Source organism: Balaenoptera musculus, chromosome 13, assembly GCF_009873245.2.
Source record: "Balaenoptera musculus isolate JJ_BM4_2016_0621 chromosome 13, mBalMus1.pri.v3, whole genome shotgun sequence".
In the NCBI taxonomy this organism is placed as follows: domain Eukaryota; kingdom Metazoa; phylum Chordata; class Mammalia; order Artiodactyla; family Balaenopteridae; genus Balaenoptera; species Balaenoptera musculus.
In genome coordinates this window covers 51,755,031-51,770,676 of record NC_045797.1, presented here as the reverse complement: position 1 = coordinate 51,770,676, position 15,646 = coordinate 51,755,031, and the positions used below count along the sequence as shown (strand labels likewise).

General features: G+C 34.9%; 1 protein-coding gene across 3 annotated transcripts in view; it reads right to left on the bottom strand.

Annotated features, from left to right (window-relative positions):
• The window catches only part of PIGF (phosphatidylinositol glycan anchor biosynthesis class F), a 38,846-nt gene that overhangs the window by 6,677 nt on the left and 16,523 nt on the right, over positions 1-15,646 (bottom strand). For 2 of the 3 annotated variants that reach the window (XM_036872438.1, XM_036872440.1), the window contains exon 5: positions 9,477-9,585. The exons of the other annotated variant lie outside the window; for it this stretch is intronic. In XM_036872438.1, coding sequence (XP_036728333.1) covers positions 9,477-9,585 — 109 coding nt within the window. The remainder of the gene's footprint in view (positions 1-9,476; positions 9,586-15,646) is intronic. 3 annotated transcript variants of the gene reach the window in all.

Sequence of the window (15,646 nt, the reverse complement as noted above, 5' to 3'; positions counted from 1 at the left end):
ATACAGCCACTATGGAGAACAGTATGGAGGTTCCATAAAAAACTGAAAATAGAACTACCATATGACCCAGCAATCCCACTATTGGGCATATACCCTAAGAAAACCATAATTCAAAAAGAGTCATCCCCTCAGATCCAGCAAATACTGGATTTCATTGTTAATTTCTTCTTTGCTAGTTATTCGAAAAGCAAGTGTGTCACATGATTGAACGTATAAGTGGAGAGATGACCCACAGTCATTATCCCAGACAGCATTCCAATTCTGCAGAAACCAATACTGACCCAGACAAAGAAATTATTGAAGCCACTGGGTTAAACATATAGATCTGTGTGCCATTTCTTTATGAAGATACCACATTTTGGATTTCTCTTTTTGTGAAATCTAGAGGTTGTGTTGCAATTTCAAGAAGAGGGTGGGACTGTGTGAGACAATGACACTCTTTTAACAGATATATTTTTGGTGTTATTCTTTTTAAAACATTTTTCCTGTTTAAGCAATATATGGTTAGGATTATTTAAAAAAAAAACAACAACCCAAAAAGAGCCATGTACCACAATGTTCATTGCAGCACTATTTACAATAGCCAGGACATGGAAGCAACCTAAGTGTCTATCAACAGATGAATGGATAAAGAAGATGTGGCACATTTATACAATGGAGTATTACTCAGCCATAAAAAATGAAATTGAGTTATTTGTAGTGAGGTAGATGGACCTAGAGTCTGTCATACAGAATGAAGTAAGTCAGAAAGAGAAAAACAAATACCGTATGCTAACACATATATATGGAATCTAAAAAAAAAAATGGTTCTGATGAACCTAGGGTCAGGACAGGAATAAAGACACAGACGTAGAGAATGGACTTGAGGACACAGAGGGGGAAGGGTAAAAGCTGAGACGAAGTGAGAGCATTGACATATATACACTACCAAATGTAAAATAGCTAGTGGGAAGCAGCTGCATCACACAGGGAGATCAGCTCGGTGCTTTGTGACCACCTAGAGAGGTGAGATAGGGAAGGTGGGAAGGAGACGCAAGAGGGAAGGGATATGGGGATATATGTATACATATAGCTGATTCACTTTGTTATACAGCAGAAACTAACACACCATTGTAAAGCAATTATACTCCAATAAAGATGTTAAAAAAAAAAAATTTTACCAAAATGTGACCCTGGGCAAGTCACCTAACCTTTCTGTGCCTTGGTTTCTCATCTACAAAATAAGGATCACTGTAAAACTCACCTCATAGGGTTATTGTAATGATCAAATGAGACAATGTGCTGTGTGATACTTATAACCATACCTATAACAGTATCTGGCACATAGTACAAGTGACCAATTTAATGTGAGTTATAATTGAATAATAATCTTTTTAGTCATATTTTAATAGGCACATATGAATAAGTTGTCATTACAAGCTAGAATACCATCATTCCTCAAATATACCATCTCTAAAGCGATTTTAAAAAATCCTGCCCAAATTTTAAGTACTTTAAAAGTATTTTTTAAAATTATTACATCTACATATATATGATCATGTTTGACGAGAAGGAAGCATGAATTCCGTTAGATGGTAGTTGGATGTGTATATACACACATCCATATAATTTCAAGGGTTCACAGACCTGAAGCCCATATATGGACTCTTGGTTAAGAATCCCTACACTTGGAACTATATTCAATATCCTGTAATAAACCATAATGGAAAAGAATATGATACATATATATAACTGAATCACTTTGCTGTACACCAGAAACTAACACAACATTGTGAATCAACTATACTACAATTAAAAAAAAAAAAGAATCCCTGTACTCTTCTCATCACTCTACCCTAATAAGTATTTTTATTAACTGTTCTAGTTGGCCAAAGAAGTACAATGACCTTTCACATTTTGGTTTCAGAATTTTAAGGATCAATTTCAATGATGTAGATGGCATTTTGTGTGAATTGAGAGTAAACAGTTTAATACATTTTAATTATAATATGCACAATATATCAAGTGTAAATAGATTACCTTTTTACTCCATAAACAGCTAGTTTGGTGTATCACTGACTATGGCAGTTTATAAGCCTGCTGCAGGTTTCATCAGGTATTTGGGATTGGATAACGGTGACTTTTTTTGAAATCAGTTCAAAATATTCAACAAAAGTTTAAAAAGCTAATTATATAAAAACATTAGGCTACTTTTAAAAATACTTTATATTTTACTTGGGAGCTTTACTTTGCTTTTCTAGGAAATGGCATGGGACAGTGGAGTGAGAATGATCTGAGATGCAGGGCCAGGTCAGCCACTTACTGGCCATATGACCTTTGCCAGGTCACTTAACACCTGAGCCTCAGTTTCCCAACTGCAAAACAGGGATAATACCTCTTGTACTTAAAACATGGGGCTCTTGTATTAAATGAAGTAATACTTAAAAATCTGTCATGAAAGCTGTAAAGTACCATGCATCAGTATCATTCTGTATATTACATATTTTAACTTGAAAAAATTAAACTTATATGATCACTAATGGAAGCACTTCTTAGGTATTCTAATAGGTAATAATTAGAGCCTGCAGTTTAGAACAAATAAAATATTGATAGTTTATGAGCAATGTTATATTGTGCTATAGGAACTATTCCCTTGCCCTTGTAACATAAGCATCTTTAGTACTTGCTTTTCTTCACATGAAATGTCTGGGGAGCATAAAGCTTACAAGAGAAAACTCTCAAGAGCTATATAGCATATGGCATTATATTAACCATATGTAGCCTTACCACTGAAATAGATGGGTGATTCTTGCTCCTAGCTGTCGTTTTTCATAACTTTTAAGAAGTACAGAAACTGATTTTAAACCAACCACTGGTAGGCATTTCTATCATTTTTAAGAGTCTCCATTTGAATGGCTCTGTTTATTCAAAACTATTTATTGAGAGCCCCTACTATAAACCAAGCAGTTAAGGGGCAAACTAAGATTATTTAATTTTAAGATAAATTTTAATAACACAAACTTTAAAAAATATGTTGCAATATAGTTTTTGGAGAGGTATGTACTATGATAGATATCATGGGAAAACTGACCTATCTGAAGATCAAAAAACCTAGAAACACTTAGAACAACTCACAACCATTAGGATTACTGGCTCTTTCAGATAAAAAAGGGAGATAAAACCCAGGCAGTTCTAAATTTCACACAAACTACTTTTTAATATGTTTTGTTTATCATGCTTACCACAAATTTACATTTGCATGACTGATAGAATCATTTTAAAAAACCTACTTTTCAAAATTCTACTGGTTTTTTAAATGATTATTTATATTTCCTCTGAATTTGGTTTTAAGTGATTGTGTTTTTCCAGATGTCCCTTAAAGCAAATGCTATTGTCTGATGTAGGGAATACATGTACAGATGAATCTACTCATCTGGATACATTTCTCTAGTTTGTAACTCTTCCCTGTGGCCATGTATACCATACCACTCTCCTGTGACTAAGAACACAGATTTAGGAAGAGCTATTTGTGGAGAGGTCCACAGTCTCCAGGCTGGACTTCTTGTCAAAGTGACGATAAATGGTCCTTGGCAGGACCATGCAAATGAGTTACCTTAGCCAGCACTCTTCTCCCTCACATGAAAGTCCTGCTAGCAGATCATTTTCAACCTCATTGCCCTACAGTGAACCCACCTTTTAAATCCAAAACCATTTTCTATCAGTTAAGTATTATAGTTTTTTTTCCATGCTCGAAATATGTAACTCATATTTCATATAAATTAATATTTTATTTTTGTCTGTCTAAAATACTGTATAACACATTTAGTAACAGAAACACCAATTAACCTAAAAATATGCACCCTTCCATAATTAAGTCCATAATCTTAGCTTTATCCCTCACTCTGTCATTATCTGCAATGATTCATTTAATTATCCTTATGATCTCCAGCTTCAATTTATGAAAGTATTATCTGTGGCATCTGTGACTTTAAAAAATGAATATATATGTTTCACAGATATTAATTTTTTAACCTGATAAAACCAGAGAAAACAAAAAACAGTTTTTAAATATAACAATGCCTCATTTATCCGGTATCTGACGGGAATAAGTACAAATATTTTTAAACAACTTAAAATTGTTTTAAAGACAATCTCAATCCATTTTGCTTTTTAACTTTATAAGAAATAAGTATGCTCAGAAGAGATTTGATTCTCTGGGTCAATTCCATTTTGGAGACAGTAGCATGGAAGTCCAGAGTTTAAAGGTATTTGTTGGTTTTCTAGGTATAAAAGCTTCACATATTAGCTTCAAATACTCTCCTACAAATACATTAAATTTTATGGTCTAAGATACAAACACTACCAGAGTGGTCATGGCACTTAAATGAAATTCTCACGTGAAGAAAGAAATGCAATATAATAACTACTCAACCTTTCCCCCAAAACATCTAAGCTATGGCCATTTTTTAAAAAGAAAAGCTATGTTTCAGAGTCTCCAGGGATAAAGAGAATCATGGTGTCCTGGGGCGCTGGATCCTGAGTCTTCCTCTAATCAGCCAAGAAATGTTGAAAAAGATGTGTACCCCTCTCCTCACACTTTGCTTTCTTATGTGTAGAAGTGGGACTGAACCCTACCTTGCACTAGGGTTACCAGGATTAAGTTGCCTGTGTGACAGTGCCAAGCCCATGCCTGGTACATACACAGACAGATATGACGTTTTCTTTCTATTGCCATCCGAAATGTCAGACAGAATTGAAAATTACATGAAATCCAAATACCCTAAATACCTAAATACCAGGGAAACAAAAAGATGATTTAACAATCCACCCTACCAATTTAAGGATTATCGGGCAGAATGAATACAATAAACTGAGACAGTTAACATGCTCTAACACTTGGAGAACTCAAATAATGGAATTTGCAGGGTTTTTTGGTAATGTTAAAAAAAATAGTCATTAACCTACTCCTTTTATAGGTCATAAATGCCTATAACATTAATTAAGCAGTAACTATGTGTCAGGTTCTGAACTAAGTACTTTAGAAGGATTATATTATTTAATCCTCACTAGCAAGTGGCAGAGCCAGGATTTGAACTCAGTAATCTGATGCCAGAGCTCTTAATCATCCTGTTATCTGTCTACCTATTAATAAAACATGTGGGTTTAAAAACTTCATGGTAAATTTCCTTTGCTCAGAATAACCAACAACAATCCCTAACCTCCCATTAATTTTTTTAATAACATGAAATACTAGCCGACTTTTGATAATTAAGACATTTTCCAGATGAAAAGCTCATAACCATCTATTCTGCAAAATATTTAGAGCATATTAAATCTGAATCTAAATCACAATATGAATCTAAATTATCGTTACCAAACAATTAAATTCCAGTCCTGGTAATATTTAAGTATCTGTTATAACTTACACAGAATATGTATTTTGTACACAGTAAGAACTCAACAAATATTTACTGATTAGCTCTTTTTACAGCAGATAATGCATCAAATTATAATGTACAAAGATCTTCCATGGTCAAAATATTCATTTTGTCAGTAACTATAGCTATAAGCTTTCTCTAGGGCTGAAGAAGGCTGTCTGGGTTATCGACAATTCAAATGTTTACAATGTAATAATTAAGGCAAGGAAGAAAAGCAAGATGACTTTCAATTATTTTTAAAGAAAACAATAAAGATGACCAACAACATAGTGGGCAGCCACCGACCACATTCTCTTTCACCAATTTCTCTTGCTGCCTCCTAGAAAGGGAAGGCTTCCTCCAACTATAAAGATGCCTGGTCTCTTTCGTCATTTGTCATTACTTAAAATTATTTAAAATTCTTATTAGTAAGTGAATAACATTTTTCATTGAGGTTATATATTTTCAATGGGCCTTTCTAGTCATTTAATGATGAAACAATTTAAAACATATAAATATTCTTGAAATTGCTCAGTACAGAACTCATATCATTATAATCTTATGTTTGGCCTCTGGAAATTTTATACAAAGTCAGATTTGAATTCAAAGTAGAAAAAAATGGAACTAAACATGCAAAAGTTTTTGTGAGGTGGATGGTGTGTATGTGTTTTTAAAGAAAGTATAATTGCTTAACCAGATACCCTTGTTTCTCTGACTGAAACATCAGTAAAACCAGATCCCAATCCAGAAAAGCTTGCTTTACCACAAACATATCAAATCTTTATTGGGCTATAAGGAATAGAGAACTAACCTCTCTTCCTAATACTATAATATTACAGTTTAGATAATGAAGTATATATAGTAGTTATCTTCTCGTGAAATTTCACTCTAGAAAAATCTCCATTCTGAGGTGACGCCATGATCTTTTATTTGGTTTACTGTTTCTCTGGAAGATTCTGTCAGCACCATGAGCCACACTGAGTACTTATTCTGTTGTGAGGTTTATGAAGAAAAAAACCAAAACAGAATAAAAAACTTGTTCACTGAAAATAAAAAGTGAACAAAAAAGACACCTCATCATTTCTCTAGTTTATCAGTAAATCATTGCTAAAAGGGAGAGGGGCAGGTGATTATTATATGAATAAAAGATGATTAATTATACATCAATTCTATTATTTCACCAACAGTATCTATCATAATTTTTAAAAGATGATAGTGAATAAGTGGGTCATTAACTTGGAATACTTTAAAAACAACTCAACAGTAAAGATTATTAAACAACCATTAATATTTCAGTCGAATGAAACATTCTTTTTTTTTTATTTTTTAAATTTTTTTTGATTTTTAATTTTATTTATTTATTTATGGCTGTGTTGGGTCTTCGTTTCTGTGTGAGGGCTTTCTCTAATTGCGGCAAGTGGGGGCCACTCTTCATCGCGGTGCGCGGGCCTCTCACTATCGCGGCCTCTCTTGTTGCGGAGCACAGGCTCCAGACGCGCAGGCTCAGTAATTGTGGCTCACGGGCCTATTTGCTCCGCGGCATGTGGGATCTTCCCAGACCAGGGCTCGAACCCGTGTCCCCTGCATTGGCAGGCAGATTCTCAACCACTGCGCCACCAGGGAAGCCCCGAATGAAACATTCTTAATGAAGACCAACATTTGCTACATATTAAATTAGCTAGTTAGAAAATCTTTTTTAAAGTCAATAATTCAAATAGTAATTTTATATTAATTTTAAAAGTCTGATCCATTAATTTGGATCTGGCTCACCTCTTATTGTAAACAAGAACTGAGGTAGAAAAATGAGAGTCAGTAGCTAAAAGCCTAAACAATCAAAAATTAGATAACTGAATTGTAAATAATCAAAAAATATATTTTCTATGGAAACCTAAACCCAGATTTTACAAAGGCGCATCTACTCTCCATAATTCAACATCTATTTCTGCATAGTCTTATAAAGAGAAGATTTATACAAGTGTAACATATCAAACTTTTACACTCCAAAATATTCCATCTATAGGCAAACTAACATGTTAATTACATATTACCTTACCAACTCATAAGCTGATGGCCAATGGTGCTTTATATATCGATACTCTGTATTTAGACTTAATTGCATACATCTGAAAGTAAGGAATTAAAATACAATTTCCTGTGTATACTTTTCAATGATTTTGATTGTCTTCCAATTTAGGAATCACTGACACTACTGAATGAAATTAAGTTCCATAAGATTGTAACTTGAGTACAAATGAATCCCCATTTCCCAGTGATCACTGAGATGGCCAAGAAAATATAAAGGAAACCTTTATTAATATTATAACCTTGGGAAGGGTATCAGTGACACCACACACCCCAAACCTCCAGGGATTTCTATAACATATAGTAGGTAAAGACCCATCATAGAGAAGGGCACACCTACCAGATTTACTGAATGTAAAAGAACAATGCATTTGTCTAGGAGACACAACATCTAATAGAAAGCACAAAGAATGGACTTAAAAAGTAGGCAGTTAAGTGCAAGACATATAATTCAGATCTCTCAAGGGCCTTTGGAAAGTGACATACATATCAGAGATTTAACCCAGCCACTTATTACCTAGGAATTTACACTAAAGAGAAAACTGGAGGGACTTCCCTGGTGGCGCAGCAGATAAGACTCCGCACTCCCAATGCAGTGGGGCCTGGGTTCGATCCCTGGTCAGGGAACTAGGTCCCACATTCATGCCACAACTAAGAGTTTGCATGCCACAACTAAGGAGCTGGAGAGCCGCAACTAGGACCTGGTGCAACCAAATAAATTAATTAATTAATTAATTATTTTTAAAAACCTGGACAAATCTGCAAAGATGTATGTTTTATGATAATCACAATAATTCATAATAAATTAGTAATAGTGAAAACTATAAATAATCTAAATGTCCATTCATAAGAAATTCGTATATGATTTTACCCAAATAATGGAGTATTATAATACATATATGCAAATTTTCACTGACATGGAATGAGCCCTATAATATGCTGTTGAAGGGGAAAAAAAGATTAAAAATAATATGTGTATTATGAATAGTTACACACATGAAGAGAGAGCTGCAAAGATTACCACCGAAACACAAATGGGAGTTGTCTCTGGGTGGCTGGATATTTGATAATTTTTACTTACTTTTCATAATTATTAGTATTGCTTAAATTTTCTAAATAAATGTATACTGCCTTTGTGATCAGAGAAAAATTCTCTTCATGTTGGAAAAAGAAAGTATATTTATTTTTTAATACCATAATTGATTTGGGAGAAATCATCTTAATAATTGGAAAAATCCATTAAGATATAGATTCAAAGATGTTTATCATAGCACTGTTTATAATAGTAAAAATAGTACTAAATGATCAATAGTGAATTTGTTAAGTAAATTTTGGAATAACTATATAAAGGTTTACTATGAAGCCATTAAAAATTACAACAAAGATGTATCCATCACTAGCTCCGTGATCTTGGAATATTACATGTCCTCTAGGTATCAGTTTCCTCATCTGTAAAATGGGGATAAAAAGAACACTTATAGTGTTTCCCCTAGCTTATTAGCTATATCCTATTGTCATAGAAAACAAAAAACCTGATGTTCATGAGCTTCCTCTAATATCACAAACCCCTATTTCAAAACCAACTTTGCTATATGCTTCAAGAAAAAAAATCTCAAAATCAACATTCAATTTGGCTATCAATCAAGCTAAGAAAATATGAATCTAAGACTACAAAGGCAACGTATATCAATGTTAAAAATAGGGAATTCCTGCAACTTCTAGGCTATTAAACTCCTATACATATTCTCAAACTAAGCTTGTTTATTCACCTATACATGTAGAAAAAAATAGTGTTAGAAGATAGAAACAGGCTGATCAGGATGCCTGTGGCACTGAGACAGGCCCCAATAAATCACCCAGATTACAGTGACAGAGGGAACTGGCATCCCTACTTAACTGAACGATAAAACAATTTAAATATACATACTCGTTAGCTTCATCAGTTTTACCATCACTGTACAAACATCTACTTTGTTGCTTTAAAGAGTTGAAACCAACCTGCCATGGTCTTCCCCAATCGAGTGGAATAGGAAAGGCTCCAAGCCATGTTCCTACAAAACTAGAAACTGTAGTGATCTGGAGACTATTCTCCCAAATGGATGTAACCCTATAAAACACAAATATATAAATTATTGGTGGTATATATCTTAGCTGCTGGGGAATCAAACAAACAGCATAAATTAACACTATACATATATATATGTTCTGTTCATTTAAAATAAGCATCTCAAATTGACACATAAATATTTGCCATGAATCATTAACAATTAATTGGTAAGAAGATACAAGTGTTTTTCAGCTGGAAAAGTAATATATGCACATAGTGAAAATCAAACAATACAAAAGAGTGTCTGCAATGAAAGCTAAGTCCTCCTCTCACCCTTATCATCAACTCTGATTCCTTTTCCCGGAAATAACTGCTATCACCAGCTTATTACATATCCTTCCAGAAATATTTTATACATACACAAATAAACACACAATTTTGTTTCAAATGATATATGCACATCTGCATATATACACACATATATGTATATATCCTTCAAAACAAAACTCAAATGCACCATGTTATAAACCCAGTTTTGCTGTGTGATTTCCCTTGTTAACAGTTTTACTAGTATTCCATTGTCCAAAGGAAGCATCATTTATTCAACTAGTCCCTTACGGCACATTTCATTAAAGCAAATCAACTCTACTTGGTGGGGAAGGAATAGAGAATGAGAACAAAATATTACAAAAGATCCAGTGATTCTGCCTATCATTCTAATTTATTAAGTGCACATCTTGGAGTGTAAAGGTAGACATAAAAGACATCTTAGAGTGTAAAGGCAGAAAGACATCTGTCAGTCTCTTAATAAGTCTTGGTTTCAGCCTGCCCCTCATAGTGTGATCACTTAACCATGTGGAATAAGAGTCTACTTACAGTCGAGTAAAACCCCACCACCATACAGTAACTGGAGTCCAAATATTCAACTGTTTCAAAAGCAGTGTTTAGTTATTATGAAGTTTATGAAAAGCAGTTTCTTCCAGCTAGGGTGCAAAAAGGGGAAAACACTTGTTTTGTTAGATGACTGCTTTCATTAGAAATAGGCCAATTACTACACACAAAATGTACACTGAATTAAAGTAATCCTGAATGACAAGTCAGTGCATAAACCAATGTCCCATCACCTGTCCATCTCATTACCACCCCTCCCCCACTACACAAGTTAGGAGCTTTAGCCTGTTTCTATTGAAAACTGGGGCTGGAAGAAGATTGGAGGCAATCACCATACATCCAAATTTGCGTTATTTGCTGGGCTTTATTGTTCTTTTTTATTTTGTGATACACTTAAAAATGCACGTCAATTTCTTCAACTAGCGTTCAACAGAACATAGATCTGTTCCAATCTTGGAGAGAAAAAACTGGTGAGTTGAATGCAAAGAGAGAATTGTACTGTTCAGGCAATTTAAAGGATTTTCTAAGGTAATTTTTGACTTTATGTGGTTGACAAATGTTGACTACCTTTCACTTAACACACAACTTCCTTGTGTTGCAATATGTAAAGTGATGTGCCTAGAGATATAAAGTCTGGTAGAGGTTGAGAGCAGAGTTTCCTTTCTGCTAAGAAGAGTTTACTTTTTCCATTTTATGAAAGAGGAGGAAGTTTAGCTGAATTTGGAAGAATGGGGAGTATTTGGTCTTGAAGAACTGGAAAAAGAACTGCACAGCAGGTAAAGAGAACGTAAGTAAAATTGGTTGAGGCCAAGTGGAAGAATGGGAAACAAAACTGGAAAAGCAGGTTAGAGTTAGGATTTTTTAAATAACAGCTTTATTGAATACAGTAAAAACTTGCCACAGAAAACCCTTTTCCAGCCATACAATTCACTTAAAGTGCACAATTCAATGTTTTTAGTATATTAACAGAGTTGCACAACCATCACCCAAAACAAAACCCTTTACATTAGCAGTCACTCCTAGTTTCCCCTTCCCTCTAGACCTGGGCAACCACTAATCTACTTTGTCTATGGATTTGCCTACTCTGAACATTTCACACAAATGAAATCAATGTGAGGTCTTTTGTGACTGGATTCTTTCACTTAGCATAATGTCTCCAAGGTTCATCAGTTTTGTAGCATGTAAAAATACTTCATTCTTTTTTATTGCCAAATAATATTTTATTACATGGATATACCACACATTTTATATTTTCCAAGCATCAGTTGATGGACACTTGGGTTGTTTTGACTTTTTGGCTATTACACATAATGCTACTATAAACATTCATGTACAAGTTTTGTGTGGACATATGTTCTCATTTTTCTTGGGGGTATACTAAGGAATAGACTTGCTGATAACTCTATGCTTAACCTTTTGAGGAACTGCCAGACTGTCCTTCAAAGCAGCTAAGCTATTTTATATTCCCACCAGCAGTGTATGATGGTTCCAATTTCCACATCCTTTCTAACACTTGTTACTACTGATTACAGCCATCTTAGTGGGTAGTGAAGTGGTATCTCATTGTGGTAGATTTAGGGTTAGGATTTTAGAAAAGCCTTAAAAGTCAAACTTAAAGAAGTCCCTGAAGGTTTTTAATCAAGGCAGCAATATGATAAGAGCTAAGTTTCAATAAGATTTATGTACATGTCTTATCTAACCCCTAAGCTCCAAGTTCCTCGGACTAAGGGGCAAGATCTATGTCTTCACATTTTTCACTGTTACAGCACACTTGTGGCCATCTTATATTTGTTAAAATAAGTGTAAATATCCAAGAGGCTGTTCTCTATTTTGTTTGATGTGTTAAGAGTGTTAATAATCTTACATATAATAAACATAGAAAAAATGGAGCCAAGACCTAGTTTTAAAATTAGAAGAAATCTGTAGCCTATCTTTTTAAATTAAAAATTTACATTTATTAAAATTATATAAATATCTTTAAAATCAAAGATCACAATTAGACTAATAATAATAATCCCTCCCCACTCCTGATTTCTGCTTCTGAGGCAGACACTTTCAACTCTTCACTGTTTCTTCTATGTACTTCAAATTTAAAAGAACATACATGTGTAGATTTTCCAGATTTACTTACTTTCTGCTTTCTACAATGGAAGAAGAGGATTTAGAACTCTTTACCCACAAGCCTCCCATCCCCACATACACATTTCTCTATAACTCTCATCCTCTTAGATGGTAATATCGCCTCTTCTCAGCTGGATCAATAGCACAGTATCTACATTATTATGATTATGGAAATATTCATCATAGCTGAAGCACAGAGCAAACCATAATTACATTCCTTTCTTAGAGTAAATTTTTAATTTTCTTTGGATATTAAGAATGCCTCTCAGACTTCCCTGGTGGTGCAATGGTTAAGAATCCGCCTGCCAATGCAGGGGACACGGGTTCGAGCCCTGGTCTGGGAAGATCCCACATGCCACGGAGCAACTAAGCCCATGCGCCACAACTACTGAGCCTGCACTCTAGAGCCTGCGAGCCACAACTACTGAGACCGCATGCCACAACTACTGAAGCCTGTGCACCTAGAGCCCATGCTCCACAAGAGAAGCCACTGCAATGAGAAGCCTGCGCACCACAACAAAGAGTAGCCCCCGCCCGCCGCAACTAGAGAAAGCCCGCGCGCAGCAACGAAGACCCAAGGCAGCCAAAAAATAAATTTATTAAAAAAAAAAAAAGAATGCCTCTCTTTTTTACCCTCCATTTGCTTACGTACCTATCACTAAGTCATCGTCAAATATTCCAGAGAAACCAAACATCACCTGTGAGTGCCCTACACCATCTTGTGCATTCCCTTTGCCTCTCTCAGTGCTTTTGGGTCTCCATTTTCCTGAATTCCAAGACTTCTTCCTGTTGTTTTCCCTTTTCTTTTTTTTTTTTTAAAGCACCTCCCTTTAATAGATTCCTGAGAAAGGGTATGTGGAAAACAGATTTTAGAGATGTTTAAAGTCTGAAAATGACTTTACTATAATTGTTGGAAATCATTTTGTCTCAGAATGTTGAATTGCTCCGTTGTTTTCTGATTCCCTCCTGAGAAGTTCACAGCCATTTTGGCTCCCAGTTCTCCATTAAGTATCATGTTCCCTACCCCCCCATACCCCCATCATCCTCTCTGGGAGAATTTAGAATCATCTCTTTATTCCTTGTTATCTAAAATTTCACAATAATGTGTCTTGGAGTGGGTCTTTTCATCCATTATGCTGGAAATACATGGGCTTTCTTAATTTAGACTCTCAGGTTTTTAGTTCTTGAAATTTTCTTTTGTTTAAAGACTTGCTTTCTGATGCTCAGATCCCTTAACAATTTTGTTTTTCTTACTCTTTTGCTGGGAATATTATCATTATGAATTAATTCTCTGATTTCCTTACCTTTTAACTCATTTCCCATATTTTTGCCTTTTTGTTTGACTCAGGGATCTTTTCAACTCGGCCTCTACTTCTGTTGAATTTTTCTACCATATTTTTTTAATTCCCAAGAGCTTTATTCTTCTCTGAATATTCCTTTTGATGACCTCCTGTTCATGTTTTATGGATGTAAAAACTATACATTTTTAAAGGTTATCTTCTGGTCTTTATATTGCTTTTATTTCTACTGGGGTTTCTTTTTTGTTGTTTTCATTTCTGGATTTCACTTTAGAGGTGTTCCTCAAATGTCTAGTGATTCTTCATTATCATTCTACTTGAAAGTAAAACACTAAACATGATATGTCCAGAAAAGGCAAATCTGTAGAGACAGAAAGTATTTTAGTGGTTGTCTGGGATGGGGGCTGAGGGGGTGGGTGGGAGAGAAGGGTGGGGATGGAGGACAACTGCTAATAGGCATAATTTCTTTTGGGGGTGATGACATGTTCTAAGATTAGATTGTGATGATGGTTACAAAACTGTACCTATACTAAAAACCATTGAACTGTACACTGTAAATGGGTAAGTTTTATGGGATGAAGTTATTATCTCAATAAAGTTATTTTTTAAAAACAACAAAAAAGTGAAACTCTATAAACAGTCTACTAGATGTTCACTGTACACAAGTAGCATGATTCAATTGGTGGGCTTCACTGTTCCAGGAACTGGGTAGGAACCCTGCCTTTTAGAGAAACCACAAATGTCAGTATCTGTAGGTTTTTTTGGTACCATTTTTCCCAGAAGGAAATCATTTCAATATTCTGCCTAGATGGTATAAGCCTGGCTGTCAGTGTTCTGGGCCCAGCAGGTGAAAAGGACTAGGCATAAGGTGAAGACTCATTGCTTAGTATGTAGAATTTCATTTAAGCCTTATTTCCTGAAGAGGTTGTAGCAAATAGGCTCAGGATCTGGGGATAGCCAGAGTGGTTGGGGGTACATCTTTCCTTTCTCCATCTTCCCTTCTCCCCCTGTATAACTTCCATTGCTATAATATTCATATAGTATTTATATTCTGTTCTGAACCCCAATTCATTCAACTATTTTCTTGATATAGTAAGCCCCCTTATGTACAAACTGAATAATTCCTTCATCTGGGGAAACTGTCTTCTATCATATCTTTGAATTATTTTTTGTTTTGTTTTTTAGGGGCACTAACTTGTCTTAAGTTGATCTCCTTTGTCTGTCCTCTATATTTATCATTTCTTCTCTAATTGCTTTATTCTTCCCAACCCCCCTTAGCCTTCATTCATTTTGATTAGCTCAAACCTTTCCTCTATGCTACAACTTGATTTTCTAATGTATCTATGTTTCTAATTTATGATCTGGATTCTCAACTTATTTCATTAATTCTGCAGTTTCCTTCTCCACCTCATTTTCTTTAATTATCTCATCTTTGAGCTCTTAATTTATTGCATTCATATCCTTAATAACATTTTTTCTGTGGTAAACTGTGCAGAGCTTTTTTGTTTGTTTTTGCTCCTTGGGTAGTATTTTCTTCCAGGCTGGATTCCTTATCTTCTACATGCCTTTTCTTCTTTTATAGTGTGTTTTTAGGGGTTGCCATGCCATTTCTCTTCATCTTGCCCACACTTCACATGGTCAGGCTGCCCAAACTACCCATTTGCTGGGATAAAATGAGTACATTACCTTTGAAAGTGCCTTCCCATCTTAACCAACATCAATTTTTCCTGTCTTGAAGCAGCATTTTGAGGAATGGATGTTCTTTTCTATCAAATTTTCTGTGACATGAGTCAGAAGGAGAGAATGGAGGC